Below are 27,228 nucleotides of genomic sequence, written 5' to 3'. Positions count from 1 at the left end.
TGCGAGGGTTCACCGTTCAACCAGGTTTGGCAAACAGGTTTCACTGAACTTGCCAGCTCTGTGTGCATGGTAGCTGCTCCACGGAACTCAGTGTGAAGAGTTTCAGGAGGAGGGGAGGGCATGAATCAGCAACATCTGCTCTGCAAACAGCAGTGGGGAGGGGCAGCCCAGATGCTACAGATCTACCACAGGAACCCTGCCCTAAAATAACACCCCAAGACTGTTCCAACTTTACACTTCTCTGTGACTTCCCCTGACTTTGCAGTTCTTAGCAATATCAGGGCATCTGTCTCTGGCAACGTTATGGCTCCTCATCTGAGGCAGGCTAGAAAAGCCGATAAACCTGTTGAAAGCTGCAGGAAATCTATTTCTGATGCGAGTTAATGTAGTACCAGGCTCGCCTTCCATGAAAAAATATCTGGGCTCCATGACAGGAATTTTCATGTGTGCCAAAGCCACTTGGGGCTCGTTCTGGGCTCCCGACAGGCTTGGAAGGTGAAGATGAGTGCAAGTCTCATCGTGACCGAAGTGGGGGGCTATTTTTTTCAAAAGCTAAAAAAAGTCTGGTACATTCCAGGTCTTAAAAAAACAAACAGGGAGAGGGTGTGCACTGCATTATCAGAACGTCATGAGCGTGTCCCAGAGAAACTTACCTTGCTGCTCTTTATTTCCCCCAACATTATATTTAATTCTTCAGTTAGCCTATTTCTCTCCCCAATAAGTTCTTCTTTCAGCTCCGTTGTTTTCTGCGCCATCTGGTGCATTTCCCTCTGCAGCTCGGTTTCCTTCCCAGTCATTGCGTTTACCTGAAATTTCATCTTTTGTTAGGATCTGCTTTGGGTTGCCTGTTTTGCACAAATTAATCACTCTGATACAACACACTCATAACATTTCCTTTCACCTTCAGTAATAAAATGGAACCGGGCTAATCCTCCCTTTACTAATCCACTCAATACTATCCTCAAAACCTACTGGCAAGCTTACCTTTTCTTCTCAGCCAAGATTTAATAAAAGACAGCAATAAGGAAAGCAACGACAAGGAGAGATAATATTACTAAGTCTTAAAATCCTTCATAAAGGTATTAATTTGTATTAAACACAAACATTAGAGACCATTGTATGAGGTAGCGTCTTATTTTTTATCAGTTCTGGGATCTCTAACTAATCCCCCAATGCCATAGTAATCTGCAAGAAACATGCCTAGGATTAGTTAAAATCAGTTAAAGCCCTATTGGCATTTGCCCCTAACGCTGAAAGAGCCTGGAAGAATTTGCCAAATGATCTCTATCATAACTGCCATCTCTTGCAAGTTGTGTCAAAACTTGAAATTCCTGGAAAATATTATAGGGTTATGATTGATCCCATTTTCTGGACACTCCTTTTTCTTTTTTTACTGGGCAAATATTAAATTTGAAGCAATCATATTCCTAGATCAGTATGTAAGCCTAGAGGGCAAAAATTTTTCATTACTAATTGAGCCCCCTGAGTGCAGATTTTCCCCTTTAACCACCAGCTAACAAAACGGGAGGTTGCACAAAGAGAAGGTGTAAGAGGGGCTGAAAGCACAAAATCCCCGAGACATGTCCTGGGAGGCATGAGGGTTCTGTTGGTTACCGTTATATTAGCCCTTTTGATAGTACTTTCTCCTAAAGGCAAAAAGGCAGGGCAGGGGCACTAGGGCTCCCGCCTGATCCTCACTAGTAACTGTTATACAGGAGTTACCAGCTGAGTACTGGGAAGCTAGGACTGTAATGTACTATAAAAAAGAAAACTATAATTAGAACCAGGAACTATGCCTAACCCAAAGCTTCTCCCACGCCCAGGTGCCACATTGAAAACCTGGGCTAATCCATAGAAGTGTCCCATGTAAATGTGTGACAAAGCAGAGTTACTGCGGCTGGAGCCAATTCAACGCCCCCGAAGTTCAAGGCCCCACAAACTTAAAACCTTTACAGAGTTTAGTCCGATACTGCAGACACTGTCCAGAAGGAAATCTGATCCACACAGTGGTTTCCCTCCCTTCTGACTACATATTCAAACGTACATAGGTTAGGCCACTTACTTTTTCAACAAAGGACACATTTTCCATTTTTGTCATTTCAAGCTCTTTCTCCAGATCCTTGTGAGATTTCTGCAGTGCTTTTAAGGTGTCCCGCAAAGTGTCATTTTTGGATTGCAGCGCTTGGATCTTCTGCTCCAATTCCACCAGCAGATTATCCAGTTCCGCTTTTTGCTTCTTCCAAAGCTGCTGTTCTCCTTCCACCTGGGACAGTTTAGAGGTGAGCTGCTCTTGGTCTTGAATTTTATTTTTCAGTATGCTGATTTCTTCCTCCTTTTTCTCTAGCTTCTGTTTGCAGTCTTCTACTTGTTGAAGGCGGCCATTTGCAGAAGCCTGCACATTAAGGTAATTATTCTTGACCTCGTCAAGGCCTCGCAGTACCTGAGCCTTCTCGTGTTCAAGAGCATCTACTTGACTGCGCAGATTCTGTGCTTGGGCCTTCCAGGTGTCTTGGTCATGACACAAGGCCTCCACTTTCTCATTTAGCTCCTTTATTTGCGTTTGAAGCATCTCCACTGCAGTTTTAGATTCTTCTTTCATCTGTAGCTTTTCTTGCTCTTTTTCTTGCAATAGATTTTCAAAGGAAGAATTTAATACTTCTAATTCAGATACCCGTCCTTGCTCCTTCTGTAATTCTTTTATCACATTTTCTTTTTCTGACCTTATATGGACAAGATCTAATTCCAAATCTTTCAGGTTTTGGGCCATCTCCTCTATTTTTGCTTTTAGGGTACCCACCTCTGCTTTGGAATTCTCAGCCTCAAGGATCAGGCACTCTTGGTTTTTCCCTGTTATCTCTAGTTCTCTTTCAAGGTTCTCTACTCTATCCTTAAGCAAGTCGGCATGCTGTTCACTTTCCCTCAGTGTTCCTAAGACCTGGAGCTGCTCCTTTTCATCAGCTTCTAGGCGGACTTTCAGCTTTTCAATGCTGTTCCTCAGCTGATGTATTTCCTGCACCGAGGAGTCCATACTCTGTTCTTCGACCTTCTGGATTTCTTGGTCATGACACAAGGCTATTACTTCCTCATTTAGCTCTTTCAGTTGTGTTTGAAGCATCTCCAGTGCAGCTTTGGATTCTTCTCTCGTCTTTATTTTTTCTTTCTCCTCTTCTTCTAACCGACCTTTCAATGAAGAGAGTAATGTGTCTAATTCAGACACTTGACCTTGTTTTTCTTGTAGTTGTTTTATGAGATTTTCTTTTTCGAACCTTACTGTGCTAAGGTCTAATTCTAAATCTTTCAGGTTTTTGGTCATCAATTCCATTTGTGTTTTTAGGGTCTCCACCTCTGCTTTGGAATTCTCAGCATCAAGAATCACCAGCTCTTGGTTTTCCTCCGACATCTGCAGTTCTCTTTCAAGGTTCTCGACTTTATCCTGAAGCGAATCAGTCTTACGCTCGCTCTCTCTCAGTTTCTCTAAGACATGGAGCTGCTTCTTGTCATCAGCCTCAATGCGGACCCTCAGCTTCTCAATGCCTTTTCTTAGCTGGTGCACTTCCTCCTGCGTTGAGCTCAGCCTCACTGCAACCTCACCCTTCTCCATCAACGCATCCTCCAAGGCCTTGGCGATGGTCAGCTTTTCGTGTTCCGATTCATGCAGTCTGGTCTGCAGGCTTTCAGATTCCCTTGCAAGTGATTCTTTCTCTTTGTTCAATTGTCCGATTTGGATTTCCAGCTCACTTTTTACCAAAGACAGGGCCTGTGAGTCCTTTTCCAAACTCTGCAGCTTCTCCTGAAGACAAGTGTTCTCTTCCAAAAGCTCAGTGACGTCGGAGGACGTCTGCATGAGCTGTGTTTTGTCCTTTACCTCTGCTCCAGCCACGTCACTGTGATGGAGACATTCACCTTGATGAAATTCGAGCTCATGTATTTTCTGCTTCATCTTTTCAGACATCAGATCCAGTTCTTTATTTTCTTTTGACAAAGTATCTAATTCTCCATGAAGCTGGTTTCTCTCACTGGTGACCACAGAGAGTTCTTCTTCGAGGCAGGTTATAACTTTCTGTTTATTTTCATTGTCTTTTTTTAAATATAGCTTCTCTGTCTGAACTGTCACTAAGTCAGCTTCCACAGAGAGGGCGTGATGCTCAATGCTACCTTTCTCAGACTTAATCCTCTTTAGCTCATTTTCCACATCAAGAAATCGCTCTCTCCAGTTGTCGTTCACCTCGGCCACATTATCTTCAATAACTGCATGTGACAATTTATCTGCACCTATTTCTAAATTAGAATTGAGACCTTCTAAACTTTCTGTTCTCTGGTGTAATTCCTGGTTGTCGCAAGAAAAGGATTCCAATCTTTCACTTAAGTTTGATTTTTCTTTCTTGAGTTCCTCAATAATTTTTTCTAATTCTATACATGCTTCCATCTTGGTGGTTATTTGTGCTTCCTGTAAATCAAGTTTTGCGTCTAACTCTTTTATTTCATTTAGTAAACTTTCAACTTTTTTGTCACGTTCCTCTATGATGTGAAGTAACCTCAAATTCTCCTTTGATGACTCTTTTACCTGCAGTTGAAGATTCTGAATGGTGACCTCAGTCTCCAGAAAATCCATAGGTACCAGAGCATCAGGACCAGAAAGTGACAATTCAGAAATGCGTTCTAAAGAGCCCTGGGTTTTGTCTTCTGCTGGGGTCTCATAACTGGCTTCTGAGGACTGTTCCCTAGACCATTCTCCTGTGAATTTGACTGGACTGGTCTTGGTTATTTTTTCTGTCTCTAGATTGAGGTCCTGCTGAACACCTTCTTCACAAATCTGATGGATGTCATGCTTCGGTGTTCTCTCTTGCGTTTCCAAATTATATTCTTCTGATTCTTTTACATCACGGCTATTGTTTCCACCCCGAAGAGCCTGTAGTTGTAATATAGAATGAGAATTCATTTTATTTTTCAAGAGGAATCAAAATAGAATAAATAGGCTTAATTATTACTTTATAGAAAACTGGCTTCTTGCCTCTGCTAAACACATCTCTTCAAATGGCATATTTCCCACCGCATTCTCCTCTCTCAATCCAAATACCCAACACAATTAAACAAACATTCAGTAAGTGTTCTCCACAGGCAAGGCACTGGGTAAGGTATTGATCATGAAGACAAACCCTTCAGATCAGTTATTTGATCATCTAAATTGTAACATATTTAAATTTCATATTTTTTTCTTCCTAGAAATGTTCTTGGTAGCCTAAATATAAAATTTCTTTTTGTGATTCTCAAGTAAGAGGCTAACATAAAATGTTCAGCTTCCATCTTCAGCATTTACAATATTCTTCACTGAGAGAAGTTTTCATGACCAGATCCCCAGCCCAAGGACTTAATCAGAGAGCCAGCACTAACTATCCATATTCTTGGATAAATTACATGTCTGGATCTCACCTTCTTCTCATCTATAAAATGGGGATCTGCTGCTGTGACCACTAGGACCCATCATGTCACCACCTGCCCTCCCTAATTTACTGAGGCAGACAGACGGAATCAAGTAAGACTTGTCAACGGGAAGCATTACTAGTTTAGCTGATAGACTAGAAAGGGCGGAGTTATGATTTAACAATTTCATATCCCTATAAGAGATGTCTCTTTAAATGACTGATAACAAACCAGATTTGTATCAGAGCAAACTGATAAGAAAATTACTCAGTAATATGTAATAAACTCCTGCATTTAGTTTCATGACTTTAACTCTCTAATATTAAAATCGTCTGAAAATGGCAAGAAAACTTAAAATTCATATCATATTGCCATCCATACTCTAATTTAATATTTAACTGTGGTTTATTAACTCACAACGAGTGAAAACACATACATATCCTGAAGATGACTTCTGACTCCATAATAGAATTTTCTCCAGGAGACTTTAAAAAACATCTTTAGTAATTTCCTATAATGTTTGAGTGGAACCATTATAAAAATTTACATCCCCCCCACCCCCGCCCCAATCAGGCTTACTAATTTTTCTCCAGGAGACTTTAAAAAACATCTTTAGTAATTTCCTATATAGTAATGTTTGAGTGGAATCATTATAGAAATTTACATCCCCCCACCCCCACCCCAATCAGGCTTACTAATTTTTCTAAAGTGGTGCTTTGTTAAAAAAAACAAAAACAAAAAAACAAAAAACTTTTGGGGGGTGTGTGTGTATGTATGTTTGTTTTTATGCCCTTGAACTCTAAAAATATTTTAAGTTTGATTTAATGTAGATTTCAAGTCAACAAACATTTCTCAAGTGCCTGCTGGGCATGTAACTGAAGAAACAGCATGTCAACCCCAGGTACTTACATCTTCTATGTCGGTGCCATGCAAAGACCGAGAACTCAAGTCCAGACCTTGTAGCTGCAGTCGTGCTACTTCGAGCTCAAATGACAGGTGTTCAGTCTGTTTCTTTTCTGCTGCCAACTTGGACTCCATCTCCATGGTCATGCTTGTCAGCTTCTGCTGCCACTGTTCATTTTCTGACAAATACTGCTTCCTGAGACAGTCGAGCTCTTCCCTTTCGGAACTTAATAATTGCTCGAGCTCTTTAATTTCCTTATTTTTCATAATCTCCTGACTTTCGATTTTGTCTTCTAGCTTTTTGAGGGATTGCAGGTACATCTGACAGAGAGTCTCAAGTTCTTCAATGCTCCTCGCTGGGGCAGACAGAATTTCTTTCTTGGTCAGATTCTCCTCCTCCGGACTGCAGCAAGATCTTTCCTCTATATTAGACTGGTTTGCTGAAATATTCCCATCTAAATTACTCAAAAGTGATGTTTCTCCTGTCTGGTCTAAAAGGTCTTTGCAAAAAGAAGATTCTCCCAAACGTGTAAGGCTAGGGCTGTCAGTCACACAAGAGAATGATAATGAGAGAAAATGCCCTTCCTCGGGTCCCCGCATCTCCTCCTTTACCGAGTCACCTTGGAAGTTTTGCAGACTTGTTGACAAGATCGAATTTTCAGCCTTTAATGCATCCACATAAGACTGTAGCTCTGACATCTTAGAGCTCACTTGACAGTGCTGATCATGTAAAATTTTGTGTTCGCTTTGTAAAGATGAGAATTTCTCCTGTAATTCAGCGAAGTGCATTTGAACTTCTTTATTTGACAATGTCAAGTGCTCATAGCAATTACTGTCATCCAAAGGATTTAAGGACACATGCTCCTGCTCATTTTGTCGTTCACCAGGTTCACCTTCCACCATTTCTTTCACCAACTCACCTTGGAGAAGGCCATTTTCGTTGTTTATTATTTTAACTTCATTTACAAGTTTCTCCATCTCCTCTGCCATTTTACTAGTTGCTGTGATACATCCTGACCTTGAATCATTCAGCTCAGATAATAGCTCAAGCTTTTCAACCTGCAGCATCTCACACATCTTCTCTAGCTCGCTCAGCTTGCTCATTGCTGTTTGTAGAGAGCACTGCAGATGTGCATTGTCATTCTGACTTGCTGACAACTCATGAAGCACTGAAATATACTTTTCTTCTGTACCTGCATCACAGTCTTTAGGGCCACTAAGTTCTTGTGACTGGGCATCACGTTGCAAATTTCCAGTTTCTATTCCAACTGTCTGTAGTTCATGCTGTAGGCATTCCTTCTCCTCGCTTTCCTGAAGTTTTAATTCCCTATTTCTCATCTTAGCTCCTAATTGTACCAATTGTGCATTATAACAGTCTAGAGAAGGATCTTCAACTTCAAGATCCATCGGAAGCTGAACATGACATTTATTTATCTCACTCTCTCCATCCACAGAGTCATTAATTGGCTCTGATTCTAGAATCTGATGCTCTTGTTTCATCTCAATTAATGTCATCAGGTGCTCATTCTCTTGTACTAAGCCATTAAGTTCCTTTTGCATCTTACTTTGTTCTTCCTTTAAGGTCATGATTTCTTGCTTTAAACTATCCGCCTCACTCTTGGACCTGTTTTGGGTATCCGCAATCTCTGATCTCAGATCTTGCTGCACTGCCCCCAACTCCAGTGCTAGATTCTGGTTTGTTTCTTCAGCTAAGGCTAATTTTGTTACAAACGCTTGGTGTTCCCTTGCAAATGTTTCCTTTAGATGTTCCAGTTCCTTTTGTCTATTTTCACAAGCACTAGTGCACTCATTTAGCAAGCATTCTAATTGAGAGTTCTTTTCTTGAGCTGCTTTATATTTTTCACTAAGACCCTCAAATGCACATCTTGTTTCTTCACATCTTTGTTGTAAAATAAGTCTTTCTTGCTCATACTGATTGGATAACTCTGAAATGCTTTTGTCTCTTTCATCTATACAGTTTGAAAAACTTTCAGTTTTTTGGATTAAGTTAATCTTCTCCTGATTTAAGGTTGCATTAATTTCCTTAAGAGTCTCATTCTCTTGGGTCAGATCTTCAATTTCCTTTCTGTATAAAGAAATGGTGGAACTCAGTTCCTTTTTCTCCGAGCTCAGGGTTTCAGACAAGAGTTGTAGCTCCTTTAGAGATTCTTGAAGTAAATGGTTACTCTTTTTATATTCTTGAATCTCTGCTTGCTCAGTTGCTAATTTTTCATTCAAAAGCTGGAACTCTCTTTCCTTGTTCTCCAGGGCAGCTAAAGTTTCAGCAAAAGCATTCTGATGAACAGAAGTGTCTTCTTGTAACTTACTAATGCGTTGACTTGTTTCGGCCACAAAACTTTGATGCATCTGCTCTGCTTTAATGAGATTTTCTTCTATTTCTCCTCTGATTTGCACCAACTCTTCACACTGCTTTTGTAGATCTGAGTTCATCTGCTTTTGAGACTCTAATGAAAACTCAAGAGACATGACTCGATTTTGTAAGATGGCTGAACTTTTTGGACCTGGGTCTGCTTCTAGATGGCATTTGCTCCTCTCTGAAGGCATGCTTCCGTGTTCTCCAGTTATATTTGCAAAGGAATTATTCATTGCAGACTGCTGTTCAAAAGCCGAAAGACTTCTGTGATGAGCCTCATTTGTCACAAGAGAAGAATATTTGGATTTTAGCAGATCCTGGAAGCTCTCATATTCAGCCTGCAAGTCTTGGTAACGCTGGTCTTTGTCTATGACTTCACTTGACAATAACTGAAGCTTGTGTTCGAGATCTTCCACTTGCCCAGTAAGCTCAGAAATCTTCAAGCACATATTCTCTATTTCCTTCTTGTGTTTCTGATCTGAGAACTCGGCTTTCTGTTGTAGGTCTGCGTAAGCTTGTTTCTGTGTCTCTACCTCCACAGTCTTGCTGTCTATCACATTGTGAAGGTTTCTGATCTCAACACTGAGATTTTCACTTTCCATCTCCAGCGTTCTTACTTTCTCATTGTATTCATGACTTTTTATTTGTTGTGTCTTGAGACAAGTTTCCAAGTGATTAATTTTACTCTGCAAGCTTCCCTTTTCTGATTCCAGCTGACTTAAAAGTTGTTCATTTTCACTTTTCCAATGAGCAAACAGACCCTTCTCTTCTTTCAATTCTTCATATTCTTTCTTTTTTAACTCCAAAGCAATCAGTAAAGCTTCGGACTCTTTCTCTATTTTGCTTAACTTATCGTTCAGTTGTTCAATGTGATGCTCCCTTTTCTTCAAAAGGTCTTGAGAGCAATCTCGCTGCTTTTCCAGATCAGTCAAGGCAAGCTTCAGTTTTTCTAAAGTCAAGGAATTCTCTTGCTGATTGATTTTTTCTTGAAGATCTCTTAACATGGTTTCCTGAGAGGCATTCTTAGCTATTAAAAAAAAAATTTTTTTTTCAGTTGTCATGTTTTTAATAAATATTTATTCTACAAGAATTCCAAACTCTTTAAAAAAAAAAATCCAAACAAACGTAACAGCCTCTCAAGCACTAGGACAATCAGCATTATTGCCTGGTTACCTCCTGGAGAGTAGATCACCTGATAATTATCTGAGCTTACATATAGACAATGAGGAAATGGTCCTTATAAGGATGGTAAGAGGGACACCTGGGTGGCTCAGTCGGTTAAGCATCTACCTTTGGCTCAGGTCATGATCCCAGGGTCCTGGGATAGAGCCCCATATCGGGCTCCCTGCTCCGTGGGAAGCCTGCTTCTCCCTCTCCCTCTACCCCTCCCCCTGCCTGTGTGCATGCTCTCCCTCTCTCTGACAAATAAATAAATAAAATCTTAAAAAAAAAAAGGATGATAAGACATTTGTTCATCTTCTTTCTAAACTTAATAAAGTGTTGCTGCATAAAACAAGCAAGAGGTTATTTTCCTAAGTACTTGGAACTTTTTTCTTTTATATGCTTACAAATATGTGTATTTTCCCCCTTCTGAAATACTTATTCTGAGAAAGAAAACTGTGAAAAGAGCAGCATTGAGGTAGAAATATTCTATTTCACTACAGAGTAATTCTGATTTCCCAGAAAAGTGAGTAATTATTCCACCATGTTAGCCAAAAACCTACAGGATTGGGCTTAAGTACAAAAGAGTAAATGATGCTGTGTTATCAGTAACTCTCAAGGCCTACAGGTACTATCGAGGAACAATGTTGCCCACATCCCAGCCCCTTACAGTAAGTGTCTATGAATAGGAGAATCAAATGGAAGATTTTCCAGACTCCACTGCCACCTTGTTTTCTGCCTAGGACCTCATGTCTACCCCCAGGCCCCTCCTAGTTGGAAATAATGGCAGTGCTTTCATTCAGCAGTGATGAGAAGCCTCCATGTTCCTCAAATACGTTGGGAGAGTATAAGCATTGAGATAGAAGATGATAAAGCTAGCATATATGATAAACTCAGTTGTTACACTACAGGGAAAACAATTCCTAGTTTGTTTGATTTTATTTATTTACTTGAGAGCGAGAGACAGAGATAGTGAGACAGAGCTTGAGTGGGGAGGAGAGAGAGAAGCAGACTCCCACTGAGCAGGCAGCCCAACCCAGAATTTGAGCCCAGGACCCTGGGATCATGACCTGAGCCGAAGGCAGACGCTTAACTAACTGAGCCACCCAGGCGCCCCCCAGTTCCTAGTTTTAACCTGTTAATCTCAGTCTACCTACTGAGAGTTGAAGGCCCTTGAGGCGCTGTCTTCACAAGCCATCATTCCACTTTACTTGTGAGGACCTCACACAACCAACACTGAAAAATGCCCTCGCCCTTCCTTTTCTGACAGTTTTCTTTCAAGAAAGAAATGTCAGAAGACTGACATTTTTACCCCCTGCCATGGAAGAACTGAAAGCCATCTTAGGGAGATCAGAATTTAAATGAGGAAAGAGTCACAGAGAAGTGTGGCACACATTCCACAGGGCAGGTTAAAGAAGTCCTAGAGGTACATATACCCCAGCTGAGAAAATTAATGTATGTAAAAGACATACAGTACATACAGATAAACATGTAATAGTGGGCTTGTGTGGTGCGTGCAGCATAATCCAGTGTCTGTGTGGGAAGTGATGAAAGAAAATCACCCAGTCAAATAAGTCATCAAAAAAAAAAGGTCATTAAGGGCTGGGAAAACATGCATTCAATACAGGATTTCTTCATCGTCTGGGAAATGGTAACAAACAAGGAGATGAGCTGTCTGGATAAAACAGACAAACACACTTGAGAAAGACACAAAGAATAGCACTCTGGGGTGTGAGACAGCACCGACAATTTACTTTTGTGTGGAGAATATTTACCCTTCTGGTTTCAAAGGCAGTTTGGGACTCCGTGTGTTCCAATAAAAAAAAAAAAAAAATGAACTATCACTCTGAAACTCAAAAGTGGAAGAGAGAAAATTTTCTCCACATCAACTGCAGACATCTTTCTGGGAAGATATATAGGAAAATCAAAAAATGTTTCTAAGGCCAGCCATCCTCCCTCATGGGACATCAGCTTGGAAAAATACCTCCAAACGCTCAGTTTACTTACCCCTCATTTCTTCTGCAACATTCTGGCTCAGACTCAAACTCTGTTTGGCCTTCCTCAGCTCTTCCTCCAGGTGGCAGACTTCTCTGGCCCGTTGCTCAGACTGACTCTTCAGAGTGCTGTATTCCTTCTTCGCTTCCTAAAGCACACATTTAATTGGTTATAATCAAAACCACTCAAACTAGTTATGACTTCTGCCTTATAAGGGTCCCTAATGGGACTCCTTGTGTATCTCATTAGGAGAGGAATCTCACTTTTTCCTTTGAACACTTAAGTGTCACTTAAGTTAGATATTCTTACTTCAATCAGATGATTTTGTGAATAGAAGTCAAAACAAAAGCACAAAACCCAAAATGGACAATAATCTTTTCCCTTCAAGAAACAGACTTCTTTGAACTTTCTGGATGTCCCTGTGCTTGTTAAAGAGTTAACTCCTAAGGAAAATCCTATTTACAAGATCCTCAAAGAAACAGGCTCCAAGGTCCAATCACACCTGAATGATCAAATACATTTTTGCAAAGATCTGATGTGCTAATAAACCAAAACACACACGACAGATTTTTTCCTTTTCATTGTAAAACTATGTTAAGGCTTACTGTAATGAGGATGTCTTTATGAGTATTTATTAAGAAAATCTACAGTGTGTAAGACACTGGGAAGGGTGTTATGAAAGATGCAAACATAAATAAGACTAGAGTCTCCTGCCCTCAGGGCAGGTCTCCCACTCCAGTAGGGGAGGACTTGATACTAGTCACTTAGTTCATACCAGGATGTATAAATACTAAAGAGAGGTGGAGTATGTTATGGGAAATCAGAGAGCAGATACATGGAAGGAAGAATTCATTCTAGATGGGGGAAATCTGAGCTTTCACAGTGAAAACAGGTTCTTTGGGTACCTGATTAGATGAAGTAGTCACATAAAATAGTAGCAGAGACTCATATGCATGTCCATTCTATGAGTATGGAGGTGTGCCTATTTTTGAATCTTAAAACCAAGCAATGTTTATTTATGTGCCAAATAAAAACACTATTACTGGGGTGCCTGGGTGGCTCAGTCTGTTAAGCATCTACCTTCAGCTCAGGCCATGATCCCAAGGTCCTGGGATCAAGCCCCATGTCGAGCTCTCTGCTAAGTGGGAAGTCTGCTCCTCTCTCTCCCTCCCTTGCTCGTGCTTTCTCGCTCACTCTCTCTCAAATAAATAATCTTAAATGAAATAAAAACACTATTGCTTATCAGCCACATAGGACTTGCACAATAAATAAATCCTCTATTTATATTCCTCAATCTGTTTTTCAACCTTCAATGACTGTATAGGTGATAAGTATCTCGGCCTATATTCTATGCCACTCTCTGGACCATCAGGGACTGGCATATATTGTTACAAACTGATGGAACCAAGCTCCTCGCATCTTTAGGGCAAAGACATTTCATAAGGCTACCTTTTTTTCTTTTTTAAGATTTTTTTTTATTTATTTGAAACAGGGAGAGAGAGAGACAGCCAGGTAACACAAGCAGGGGGAGTGGGAGAGGGAGAAGCAGGCTCTCTGAGCAGGGAGCCCGATGCGGGGCTCGATCCCAGGACCCTGGGATCATGACCTGAGCAGAAGGCAGACGCTTAATGACTGAGGCACCCAGGTGCCCCAAGGCTACCTTTTTTTAAAACTGCACTTCAAACCCACCCCCCATCCCCATCCCCACCCCTGCGCCGCCACCAGCCCCAGTGAGAAGGGGAAATTTTTGAATCTTAAAGAAACAATTAAGACCCATCGTCCAAAACCCTACAGCCCAGCCCCGGTAGAAAACAGATGGCCCTGGCAAAGCTGTGCTGGAAAGTTGCCTTCAATTATCAGTCTGGTTACTACCAGCAGATGGGTACCCATGCAGCAAAGCCAAATTCAAGAAGAGGGAGAATCTGGCTAGTAGAACGTACTTGAAAACTTCCTGGCAGCTGCCGTGTTCATGCATATATGTTCATTTCATCCTCAGAGTAGGACAGAGCCTGTTGTAGTTACACTCTTCTGGCTCCTTTGTCCCAATCCTGCCTCCCTTCCATGAGCTAAATGGACACTCAATCAGTCAGGACTGACGGGCATCTCCAACTGATCTCAAGACTCCGAGGCAAACATTCACCCCAGTCAGTGTAAAGTTCTGCCAAGAGGGACCATCAAGGTGCACGGATGTTGCAGACTTGAACAAGCATCATTAAACTATAGAAACTATAATCACTTGTTTGCTCTCCAGGCTCAGAATAATCACCACTCAGATGAGATCACAGATGTGAAAGGAAAACGACCTTAAAGCACTTTAATAAGGATAATGGAGCCTTATTATTAGCATTTCTTCCCAAAAATTGACAGCAGCCAGATCTGCGTGATCCATGCTAAGATTAGCGGAATGAGTTCTACGTAAAATAGTAATCAGCTTGTTTAACTACCTGAGTTGACTTCCCATTTTTATTGTGCAACCTAGGACATATTTTCTCACCCTAAAAATTTAATCAAGTGGCATCTGCATCCGGAGGAGGGGCCTCAAAGCTGAGAAGACACTGTTCAAACCTGGGGGCATCCCAACAGAAGGAAGGTAAAAAGAAGAGAGAGGGAAGGGGGCAACTCATGCTTGTTTAAATGTCTGTGGGTCTCTATCCATCTCTGTCCATAACTGGGGGCATTTAAATGAGTAGTAAGCTCAATGGAAAGATTAACATGTCTTTCTCTATTCTGGCATTAGCTCCGTAAATATTTGTTTCTAACAAAATGTTCAGCCAATCCTGGGACCAAGCAGGCTTGTAATACTATGGCTACGACAAACCCAAGAATTTTAAAAGGCCAAAATGTGGAAAATGAACATCTGAAAATGGATCTGTAGGCTGCCATCCATCAGCAATTAGTTTTCTGTGAGGCTACAGCCACTTAAGACTTGATTGGCTAGCTCATTAGCAACAATGAGTTAAGCATACAAGGATGTATTCTCCTAGGCATCTCTTGCATCCTCAAATGATTTGCAAAATTGGGCACTTGTCTAGAAAAACACAACAAAAATCCCTATCACCACAAGCCAGCATTAGAGCTTAGCAAGCAATTCTACCCAGATCAACTTCAGTTTAGGAGCAGCAAGGGAAGCATCATTTCCTAGGGCCAGACAAAACAAATTTCGGTTACTGTGTGGCATTTCATGATCCCATCCATGAATGTAGCTTAATACGTCCCCTGCTGGGACGAAGTCTATATCATGAACAAGGGAGGGATGCAGGGTCTGTCCCTTTCCACCTCATCATTCTTGCCCGCCAGGCCAAGCTCCTTAGAGAACCTGCTATACTACAGATCCCCAAGCTCAGGGAGGTCCCCAGACAAACGTTCCCTCATCTTGGCTAACATGATGGTATTTTATTCCCTACCCCCAATGCTAGGGGCCTGGCACTGGATGAGGGATGAGCAGCTTACCTAAAGCCTCCTTTCACTTTGATACTAGACATTAATTTTACCATTGATTGGGCCATTAAGTCACATTTCTGGTACAGCTATGCTCTCATTGTGAGCAGCCTGTTTACTAAATGCAGACAAGGAAAATTTCAGTACAACTGTCACATTATTAGAGCATCCAAAACGTATAAGCATGATAGGAGTGTTTGTACTTAACTTGGAATTCGACACAGAAAGCTACCAGAGTGAAAAAAGAGTCGAACAGGCAAAATTTTTAATGTGAAAAATCTCAAATGCACTGTCCCCTGCACATCACTTTCTGTGCCTACAGGGGACAGCAAACAGCGGGAACATCAAAAGGTCATAGCTCTTGTGGAGACCAGGGCAATGAACAGGTAGCCTGTAATACTTTACTAATAAACACTCATGTGCTGGGCACTGATCTAAGCACTTTACACAGGATATTTAATTTCATCATTAATACAGCTTGGAAAAGGGAAGGGTAGTATTTGTCCCTATATGCAGATGAGTAAAGTCGGACTCAGAAAGGCTAGGTCATTGCCTGAAGGTCACACAGCAGGGAGGTGGCAGAAAATGATACAATCCCAGGTCTCCCTTCCTCTAAAGCTTCTATTCTGCTACTAAGTTGTACCACCGCTCTAAATGGGTAAATCACTTTTATAATGCCAATCCCAATTCAAAATGCAAGAGCCAGCTAAACCCTTGGAATTCTTGCTCTCACCCTCAACAGAAGATACATCTCCACAAATATAAATGAAGGCCAATAGTACAAATCCCTTAGCCCTGTGCTAGGCACTTTCACGGGACACAAAAATCAGTAAAATCTAAGTGCAACGTGATACACAATTAACCCTACAGGCTAGAGTTCACTGTGGACAAGCTCTACAGAAGGCAAATCCGAGCCCGTGGGGGCGCACACGTCTTCAGAAACACCTGCAAGACCATGTCCAGCCCACTTCTGTAACTTGGCCGAGCAAACAGTGTCTGGACCCTCTTCGCCAGAAGACTGCTGCTACAAAATGTTTCCACTAGGCAGCCAGTGGAGTCGCGGGAGAGTTTCTGGCTGGAAGGAGAGTTTGGTGCCAGTCTGCCTGTGGAAATGTTAGCAGAAGCATCTGTTGGTTGGTCCCCACTGGCCAAAAAGGCAAACATTTGTGTTGCTGAAACAAACAGTCCCATTTGAAAACGGTCGCTGATGAAACCATCATGGGACACGAAGTTTGCTTCCCCTGGGGTGGCTGGGGCTGTGGCCTCCTGTCCCCAGCAGCATGACCCCTCCGAGACCTGCCACTCTAGTGATCACCTCTTTGCTAATGACAGATGTTCGGATTTGGCGATCAAGATACACTCTTCAAAGCTGTGGGGATAAATACATGTAGACTTTCCCCCTCTGATAAAGAACTGTTCTTTAAACAGAATTCTTTTTTTTAAAAAAAAGAATCTCTGGTCTAAAAAATGATTGCAAAAGATTTAAAGAAGTGGGAAAAATTCTTTCCTGTGACATTTGATAGAGAAAAAACTCCCGTTCTGCCGCGCTTCTTTGTAAGGTTACAGTGCTGACTTACGGTCCTAGTCAGGCTGTTCAATCTGCTGTCCCCAGATAAGCCCTTTCAGATAAGCTCCAGGCCAGGGCGCCTGGGTGGCTCAGTCAGTTAAGCGTCCAACTCTTGATTTCGGCTCAGGTCGTGATCTCAGAGTCGTGGGATCAAACCCCACATCGAGCTCCATGCTGGGTGGGGAGTCGGCTTAAGATTCTCTCTCTCCCAAGACATGTATCATATGACCTCACTGATATGAGGAATTCTTAATCTCAGGAAACAAACTGAGGGTTGCTGGAGTGGTGGGGGGTGGGAGGGATGGGGTGGCTGGGTGATAGACATTGGGGAGGGTATGTGCTATGGGGAGCGCTGTGAATTGTGCAAGACTGTTGAATCACAGATCTGTACCTCTGAAACAGATAATGCAATATATGTTAAGAAAAAAAAAAAGAAGATAGCAGGAGGGGAAGAATGAAGGGGGGTAAATCGGAGGGGGAGACCAACCATTAGAGACGATGGACTCTGAAAAACAAACTGAGGGTTCTGGAGGGGAGGGGGGTGGGGGGATGGGTTAGCCTGGTGATGGGTATTAAAGAGGGCACGTTCTGCGTGGAGCACTGGGTGTTGTGCACAAACAATGAACCATGGAACGCTACATCCAAAACTAATGATGTAATGTATGGTGATTAACAATAAAAAAATTAAAAAAAAAAAAAAAACGATTCTCTCTCTCCCTCTGTCCCTTCAACCTCTCCTCTCCCTCTTTAAAAAAAATAAATAAATAAACTCCAGGCCACTAAACAGAGAAGCCGAATTAAAGTATGGATAAAATCCTATAACAATATCAGGCCAGTCTTCTCATATCCAAGCCACTGGAGAAACTTCATCCACCATTTTGTGTAATAAGCATGAATCTCCAAAAAAAGACACTGTCGACCTTGCACATGCCAACATTGTTGGAAGTTAGGGCAACAACTAACAATTACTTATTGTTGTTATTGCTGTTTCTGGAGAAAGAGAGAGAGAGAACACACACAAGTGGGGATTGGAGCAGAGGGAGAGAATCTCAAACAGGCTCCATGGCCACTGTGGAGCCTGACACAGGGTTCAATCTCACCACCCTGAGATTGAGAACTGAGCCAAAATCAAGAGTCCGAAGCTTAACCAAATGAGCCACCCAGGAGCCCCTTACAAGAATTTTAAATCTAGAAATTCTTCATCTGTCATTGCTTTTGTTTATTTAAATCTGTGATTTTCCACAAAGTTAATATTTGATGATTCAAAAGCCAACCCTTAGAAAAGGGATTTAAATTATACTTCCCATCACCAATTTTGTCTCTTTCCTCTTAGAATAGAAAATTTTGTTTCTTACCACTTCTTTCCATCTCTCGGGTAATCTAAAATAATCTTTAAAAAAAAAAAGGTAGTACATGATCTTAATACAAGTCATGTTTACCTATAACTGCTAGATGCTTATTAGTAATCATATACGAATGGAAAGTGAAAAAAAAAGCACATACATTCTATGTTGTAGGTTACATACAAAACACTTTGTAATACTTCCGACAAATAAAAAGGAAAATTACGTACGGTCACGATAAAAGACGGAGAAACAATATAGGAATTCTCTTGTACCCTCCCGCTTCATCCCACACAGAAGTTGATAAATTCTCATCTCAATGCCTCACTTACTTCACTGCTTCTCCTCAGCTCATTTTCCTTGACCTGACTCGCCTGTAACGCCTGTTCAGTTCGGCAGAACTTCTGCTTAAACTCTTCCAAAGATTTTTCTAGCTGGTGCTTTCCTGATGTGACCTGCAAAGAGGAAAAAAGGCAAAGTTTCATTTTTATGTTCTTTATTTTCTAAATAAATTATTTATTCTTAAATAAAATGGTCATGGAATATAAGAACTGATGCCATCTATTTTGGGTGAGACATGATCTATGTTACAGCTGAATACAGCATTAGAGGTTTAACTTAAAATACCATCAGATCAACTTGGGTGACAGCAGATAGAAGAGGAAAAAGAGCTGGGTTTGGGGAGGGAGCCACAGAGAAAAAAAATAAATTTAACCACAGAAAAGTGAAACAATGAAACAGTAATAAACAACCAAAACAAAAAACTGAGCTAAGAAACAAACTGGGAGAACATATTTGCTGTGTGACAGATTAAAAGTTATATATCTGTGATACAACAAACAAAGCACATCTATGGTTCAATTTAGAAAAAGGTAAACCGATTTTTTAAGAGTAAATAATAGAAACAGACAAAGAATACAAATGGCAAATCAACTTCTGAAAGAAACATCCTCAGTGGTAGTCAAGGAAGAATGAAATGAAACAACAATAAGATGACTTTTATCACTCCTTAGTTAGCAAAATTTATAAAACCAGGACTATCTCCTAGTAACAAGGATGGGCGAAAACAGGACCTCTCTTACGCCAACTACATGAGAAGGTACGTTACAACTTTTTGGAGGGCAATTTGTCAGAATCAATCACAAGGGAGAATACACATACCCTTGAGACAGCTAATTTCACACATGGAAACCTGTCCTACAGAAACACCCATGATGTTACCCAAGGATGTTACCACCAGGGCTACAGTGAACAAGAAGATGTTGAGCACCTAAACATCCACCCATGGAATAATTAAATAAACTACAAAACATCTAATAAAAGCAAGGCTTAGACAAAAAAAACAAACAAACAAACAAAAAGGCCTTTTTATTAAAAGCCTTGGAGGAAGCCCATTAAACACTAACAATTTATCCTGGGAAAGGAATTTTTTGTTTGGTTGGTTTTGGGGTTTTTTTGTTTTGTTTTTCCCCAACCTTGGTTAGCCAGATAGAGGACTAACTCCTAGTACATAGCAGATGTCAGGGAGTGTTCTCTCTCCCATTTCGGCTGCATCCCTATCTCTGGTTCTTCTACTAAGAGAGGTCAACATGTCTCACTTGGTTATATCCTGAATTTGAGAGCTAACCAATATTTCCCATAAAATGAGACTCTACCTAAATGGCAGAGCCTTCATTTTAGAAAACAAAGAAGCAAGCACTGAGGAAATAGATGGAACTCTGACAACAGATGAATCCTGGACATACTCAGAGTAAACTCCAGAATGTATCACCTTGCGGCACCTGGGTGGCTCAGTTGGTTAAGCGTCTGCCTTCAGCTCAAGTCATGACCTCAGGGTCCTGGGATCGACTCCTGCATTGGAATTCTTGCTCATCGGGGAGCCTGCTTCTTCCTCTGCCCCTGCCCCTCCCCGCTCATGCTCGCTCGCTCTCTCACTCTGCACTCTCTCAAATAAATAAGATTTTAAAAATAATAAAATATGTCACCCTGTCAAGTAACATGGGGTCAAGTCAAGAAAAGAATGAACACCTACAATCCACCTGCCATTTTCGAACTATGCTATTCAGTGTTTTTGTGTTGCAGGTCGAGCGGGGAACTAAACAGACAAAAGCCTGTCCTCATGGAAAGATTTAAGTGATGGAAGGAAGACAACAAGAAAAGAAACAAATCACTGTATCATACATTAGATGATATGCCCTATGGAGAAAAGTTAAGTAAGGGAAAGGAAACAGAAAGTACTTGAGGGTAGGAATCTATGCTCTGGTAACCAGAGCAGATATCATTGATAAAATGACGCTAGAGCAGAAAGCTCACGCAAGCGAAGGTGGGTGCCCTACAGATCTAGATCTGTCTGGACGCAGCACATCCCTGAAGAGCACATGCAGAGCATGTTCCACCAATGAGCGAGGTGGTGGGAAGGCCGCCCGGGTCCTGCAGACCCTTGGAAGGACGTGGCTCCAACTAAGAGAGAGACAGGAAGTGACTGCAGTTGCGAGTAGAGGAATGACATATTCGGGACTAAAACAGTCCCTTTAAAGACGCACTCCGGCAGCTGGCTGAAAACAGACTGTGAGGAGCAAGTCCAGAAGGAGGGAGAACAGTGAGGAGGCTAGCACAGTAATCCAGGTGAGAAATGACAGTGTCTTAGACCAGACAGGGGACCAGCAATGGTGAACAGTAGCCATAGTCAGTATAGAACACAAAGCTAGACACCAATGTTCATTAGACAGAAATTCAGGGAGACAACAGGATCAGAGGGAAGGATGAAAGAGTTTACTACCAATTTCCTAAAATATGGGTTTTAATGTTTCAGTTGTTGATGGCAATCTAGTATTTATTTTCTTTATAAAGCATATTATACAGGACTATTGTGGAAATATTAAAAATAGGCAAAAGCCAAAATAAAACAAAATTGCTTAACTGTATAGTCCAGAGATAAGCAAAGCTCATGGTTGGCATAGCTTTTACAAACTATGTGTTAGACATAATCATTTGTTCATAAATATGCAGTGCCATTGTTTAAAATGATTGTAATAGTAATCTAAATGCATGATAAAAAAAAAACCCCAAAACAACAGCACAGAACAGTAGGAAATAAAAAACTGATTTCTGTCCAACACCATTCCTCTTTCTATATACAGTTTTTACCATTTCTATTTTTATTCTTTCGATGGCTACTTTCATTAATTGAAATAACAATCTTATAACAACATTAAGGATTTATCAGTGGATTCCCACATACAGTAATACCTACCTCCCCTCCAATTTACAAATTTTAGTAAAAAATACACTGGCTTCTTCCATTGCTTTAATATTATAATTTTAAATGATAAACTGAAGTCTCTTTTTCTTGACCCAATAACTTTAAATATGTATCTTGACTCCCTATTAAGTAAAATGTATAAACATGCATTTCTAGCAATCTTTTTGTCTTCTCTCTACTCTTCAAGTCCTGTTCATTTATTCAGGGCCTGAGTTTATGGTTTTGCAGGCAACTCCAAAGGGCGCCATTCTTTCCTAGTCCTCGTGGGTTTGTATGGTGATCACAATTTCTTTCAGGGGGGCACCATTTTGTATTGTAATTCACACAAATACACCAATTGGCAAAGAATGGTAAATTTTGTATAAATATATACAGTCTATTCTAGAACTATGATTAAGTGTTTTGTTCATATTTCTATTCAAAAACCTGAAAACCAGTAAAACATAACTTATATTTACTCCCTTTAAAAAGGTCATACAAATCAGGTTTATTCTTAGCAAGGAGGGAGGAAGCACATGGAGGGTTTCTGGGAGTAGCTGAAAAGATTCTATGCCCTGACACAGATAATGTTTCTAAGAGAGCATTCCTTATAATAATTCATTGAATTGTAAATTTGTTCTATGTAGATTTTGTATGTTAACACAAAAAGGTTTAAATATAGCTATACATATAATATCCACACATATGCAAAAATACATAGGCACATACACACGCAATACACACGTGTGTGTGTGTGTGTGTGTGCGTGTAAATAAAGGTGGAGTCAGAAGAATCCTAATGGAAGGCTTTGAGGTGTGAGAGAAAAAGCAGAGTTGAAGATGACACGGCGGTGATCTGGGTTCAGTGAAATGAAGGATGGAACTGCTATTTACTGGGATAAGGAAGACTATGGGAGGAGCACATTTGAAACAAATAGCGGGAGTTCAGCTATTGCCCCACCAAGTGTGAGACGCCTGTTGAACAGGCAAGTGGAAATACCAGGTACACACGCAAGCCTGAAGTTCAGAACAAGCCTCCCGGCTGAAGGTAATAATACAAGGGCTAGTCATCATATAGATGAGAGGCAAGGCCATAAACTGGATGAGATCATTTTTGGAGTATGTGTTAAATAAGTAAAAGGATTATAATTTTCAGCGCTTTGACTGTTTGGGGGGCATAAATTACTCGGGAGGTCTCCCACCTGGTGACACGCCCAAGAACCACCAGAACATCACATCCCTCCACAGACCTTCAGGTCTGAGATGCTCACTCACTTCCCTCTTTCTGTAAATGAGAAACCCCAGACTCAGAAAGACTCCGTTTGCTCTCTTCTTTGGTTAAGTAAGGAAAGGGAGGTTAGAGGCATTCTTCTTTAAAAGCATCATGGTGTCAGCTGCAGTATAGAAAACGCATGAATAGGAAAAGGGGGACTACTGGAGGAGAGAAATAAGCCGGCTTCCTACTTTATCCAGGTCAGCCTGCAGGCTATTGCGAGCGTTCTTGGCTTGCTGTAACTCCTGCGTGAGTTTGGCTTTCATCTGCCCGCACTCCTGGTCCAGGGCTTGGAAGGCGCGCTGCTGACGGGAGAGCTCCTGAAACACCAAAGACACACACGTCAATCAGACAGCTGGCGGGTAACAAGGAGAAGCCAGGGCGGGTGGGCAAGCCTCCTAGGCGGGCCAGGCCGCGCTGAAAGAGCAGGAGACAATAGGGATCCAGGCTGACCATTCACTTAACAATAAACATTAACTGTCTTTAGCACTGGTCGGCGTTCGGAGGAAAAGGGAAAGGAGTCTGCCAGTTGGCCACATGGAGAGCAGCCAGCTTCCGTCCCATCCCCAATCTTAAATTCTTCATCTCTCTTTCGACAAGTCCAGGGGCAAAAGGGAGTAGAGCTGAGCTGCCATGGTCCCAACTCAGCTAGGAAATTGAAGACACTCAAAAATGGGGTTTAAGATGTCAAACATCGTAACACCACTCACAATTTAGAATGACAGCAAGGATATGCCACCAGTTAACTTCGATAACCACATCAGGATAGCAGATTTCCATTTCCAGGCGCTCTTCCTGAAAGACTAGAGAGCCTCACCCCATAGGATACACTATGCCAGGCTAACTCACTGTCCACTGGCAGCAATACTTCTGGAAAGGCGTCTTCAGCCCTAACGTGTCTGCCAACTTCTTTCCCCACCGCATCAACTATCTTTCTAATGTATTCGCCAACCCACAGGCTTTAGAAACAGGTGGAGATCAGGATACAACTTCCTTCACAACTGAGAGTGTTTGAAAGAAGAGACAGGATTCTTTCCTACTTGGTATCAAATTTCCACGAAATCAGAGGACATGGATAAAAAAGAACATTCTGGCTACTGAGTCGCTTCTCCAATGGAAAACTGAAAGATAGAAGGGTGAAGGAAAATACGGGGAACCTCTTCCTCACAAAGGAGTTCCCTGCTCGCAGAACACCCCAAGTGACAACAAACAGCAACACTTCTCAAATGACGAAACTGTGAAATGCACACTCCTCATGAATCCATTCAGCTTACCTCTTGAAACTCCTTTTCTTTCTCCTTGAGTTTCTGTTCCAGTGAACATCTGGCACTTTCTGCGTTTTGTCGCTGACAACTCAAATCTTCAGACAATCTTTTCAGTTTTTGTTCCAATGCAGTACACTTAACAACAAATAAAAATGGTCAATACAAAATTATTCAAGGTGAGAAGCAAATATTTTGAATTTTAGAAAAATTAGTCTGATTCAAGTTCATCTTTGTGTTTTGACATTTTTGTTTCACTAAAAGTTGGAGTTTAAATGATCAGCAAGGGTGCCTCACTGGCTCAGTCAGTAGATCATGTGAGTCTTGATCTTGGGGTTGTGAGTTCAAGCCCCACACTGGGTGTAGAGAATACTTAATAAAATTTTTTTTAAAAAGATTTTTATTTATTCATTTGAGAGAGAGAGAAAGAGAGACAGTGCCAGCAGTGGGGAGAGGCAGAGGGAGAAGCAGACTCCCCACTGAGTCAGGAGCCTGACGTGGGGCTCAATCCAAGGACCCGGAGATCACAACCTGAGCCAAAGGCAGACGCTTAACCATCTGAGCCACCCAGGTGCCCCTACTTAAATAAATCTTTAAACAAACAAGTAGAATAAAATAAAATGATCAACAAATACTAAAACCATTATAATTATTTTAGCACACCTAAAGTTTGTATTTGGGAAATATTAGAAAAGATATAAAATATTAGACCATTTAAATAAATACTTCATAATTTGCACTATGAAAAAAGAAATCAGTGTTTCTGAATAAAGATTCATCTAACATTTTGTTGCATAGAAATGAGACGTTCAAATGCAGTGATGTTGATCTGTGTAATTTAGAAGCTGTAAAATAATCAGTGGGTACCCATGACCCTCGTATGATAGTCTGTTTCAAGCATAATAGATTTTGTGGGAAATTTTAAATATTAAAATGCCTCTTTCCACAAGGCTCCCACTATGCCATTTTAAATGTCTGAAGGTTCACAGCACTCCAGAGAATATCACAACTGGTTTTTAACCAAGCTGCCATAAGCAACACAAAGAACATTCTTTTGCTTTTGTACATAGCCAATACCCTTAAAATAAGTTTTACAGCATGAACTAAATCAAAACTTAGGATGCCCTTCTAAAATTAAATTGGAGCAAAATGTCCTCTGAATCTTCCCCATGGTGTTCAAATCCTTAAAATGCTCTACAAAACAACTGTAAATTTTTGGGGAAGAATAAGAACACCTCATGTGGGTGGGGGAGAACTCTCTTGTCTAAAAGAAATGTGCCCCAATTTGGCAAATCTCTCTTCTAAAGTATTTCTCAGAGAATCACTATAATATCATTCAGAACTATTAGAAATATTAGAAATCTAAGAGAAAAGTTGCAAGAAAACACTACATAATACTTTGCCAGAAGACCAGACACCAATCATTAACTAACCAAAGATGAAAAAAATAAAGCTGCTCATTAATGACTAAATGATTTTCCAAGTATCAGTACTTTAAACATACCAATTTCAAAAAGAAAATTAATTGACCCAGTGGTTCAAATTAATCCACTGCCTTGGACATTAAGACACCTTTCCATTATCTTGACTGTTCTTGAATTTTTAAATCCCCTAGGAAAAGTATTACAGAAATTATTTATAATAATAACAAATATGAATCAAATATTTATCCAGAATCAACTATATGTCAAGCACTGTGCTAGGCACGGGAGATGCAGCAGTAAATAACCCAGATAAAAATCATTGCCCAGATGATGGTCCAAATTTTGGTGGTTGACAATTCTCAGGGAAAAAAAGCCCACACAAGGCAGAGATGAATGAACCCTTGGTGCCCTCTCCTGGTCCTCCTTCAAACTGCAACACATTCCACTAACAGATCTCAGTATCAACAACTTTTTTCCTACGTAACAGGTTAAAAAGAGCCTTTAGAAGATACTCACATTTTATTTAAATTTTTTACAATGACATTCTGATACATTCTGACGATGCACAATCCATGTAAGACTAGCTGACCACTAGGTGTCATGAATGTTCCATAATATTCTAAAATAGTGTTCAAGCTGAAATCCTTGAAAATATGTAGTATATGACCTTGGGCACTCACTCAGCATCCTGGGCCTGAGTTTCCAACTGTGAAATGTCGGTGCTGAACTACAGGTTTGCTGTCAGCCTCAATGTCTCTACATGAGTAGAGACTATGTATCCCACACAGTTTGCAAATACTTGGAAAAGAAGCATACTAGAAACAGCATACGTTGACAAAAGAACATGGTATTGATTTTGATTAAATTAGTTCCATTTTACTTAATGGGTAATTCTAATGGTAAGTCAGGGAACAGCATAAACAAAGCATAATTTGATTTCAGCAACACATCTGACCAGCTCCTATTATTCTAAGAGGCAAGCAGGAGAAAGGTAGTCTGAGTTTTCAGTTAGGTAGATTTGTAGCTCAGTGGAAAAAAAAGGTATCCAGAAAGCATTGAACAAATGAATCTGAAGAACCTGGAGGAAAGTTTCTAATAGAAAGCCAGAGCTGTGTTCTCAGCACTGTCCTAGTCAAAATTTTAATTCGTGATCTGATAAGAAGAGACCTTATCAAATATGCTAGATAGAACAAAGATTCAGTGATCCTGTCACTCCAAAACCAGTAAGACAAAGTATAATAGGATAAGTTAACTCATATATAGATAGGAAGGCCTAAGTTGGCAGAAATGCAATTGAAAAAAAGCTTAAAGACAAGGAACTCAATGCAATTATAACTAATGTATTATTATAAACTCACCATGTGCCAGGCACTAGGCTAAAGCCTTTAAAAATTTATCTCAATCTTTACACCAACCCTATAACACAGACATTAACACCATTTTATTGTTTCGTCAGTGGAAGCTCGGAATTCAAAAGCAAAACAAGTGGGATGTGGCAGAACCAGGGCTCAAATCCAAGTCTCTCTAACTTAGAAAACCAACCTACAAACGCAGACTGCACAAAGTGAATAAATATGTAGGTCAAGGTAGGTCATGTTCCCATTGACCCTCCACTGCACCTTCATACAATGAATCAGTGTTTATCAACAATATCTCTGTGCAAAGCATTGCACTAGGAGAATGTCTAAAAAAATGAACCTAGACTACCACTTCCAGGAAGATATAATAAACGTACATTTCTCTATTCCTCAGATTGAGAACAATTGAAAACCCTTCACAAACGTTAAGAAAGCTCTGAAAGGAGAGAAGAGGACTGAGTGACTAGGG

The 27,228-nt window shown here is 40.7% G+C and overlaps 1 protein-coding gene across 3 annotated transcripts in view; it reads right to left on the bottom strand.

The window, feature by feature from the left end:
- Positions 1-27,228, bottom strand: part of CENPF (centromere protein F) — a 96,189-nt gene that overhangs the window by 14,210 nt on the left and 54,751 nt on the right. For all 3 annotated transcript variants that reach the window (XM_027612785.2, XM_027612784.2, XM_027612786.2), the window contains 7 exons: positions 23,990-24,115; positions 22,907-23,035; positions 18,535-18,657; positions 11,867-12,002; positions 6,331-9,725; positions 2,063-4,909; positions 654-806 (listed from right to left, as the gene is read on the bottom strand). In XM_027612785.2, the coding sequence (XP_027468586.1) occupies positions 654-806; positions 2,063-4,909; positions 6,331-9,725; positions 11,867-12,002; positions 18,535-18,657; positions 22,907-23,035; positions 23,990-24,115 (6,909 nt within the window). The remainder of the gene's footprint in view (positions 1-653; positions 807-2,062; positions 4,910-6,330; positions 9,726-11,866; positions 12,003-18,534; positions 18,658-22,906; positions 23,036-23,989; positions 24,116-27,228) is intronic.

This window comes from Zalophus californianus, chromosome 10, assembly GCF_009762305.2.
Source record: "Zalophus californianus isolate mZalCal1 chromosome 10, mZalCal1.pri.v2, whole genome shotgun sequence".
In the NCBI taxonomy this organism is placed as follows: Eukaryota; Metazoa; Chordata; class Mammalia; order Carnivora; family Otariidae; genus Zalophus; species Zalophus californianus.
This window is presented reverse-complemented; position numbering and strand designations above follow the sequence as displayed.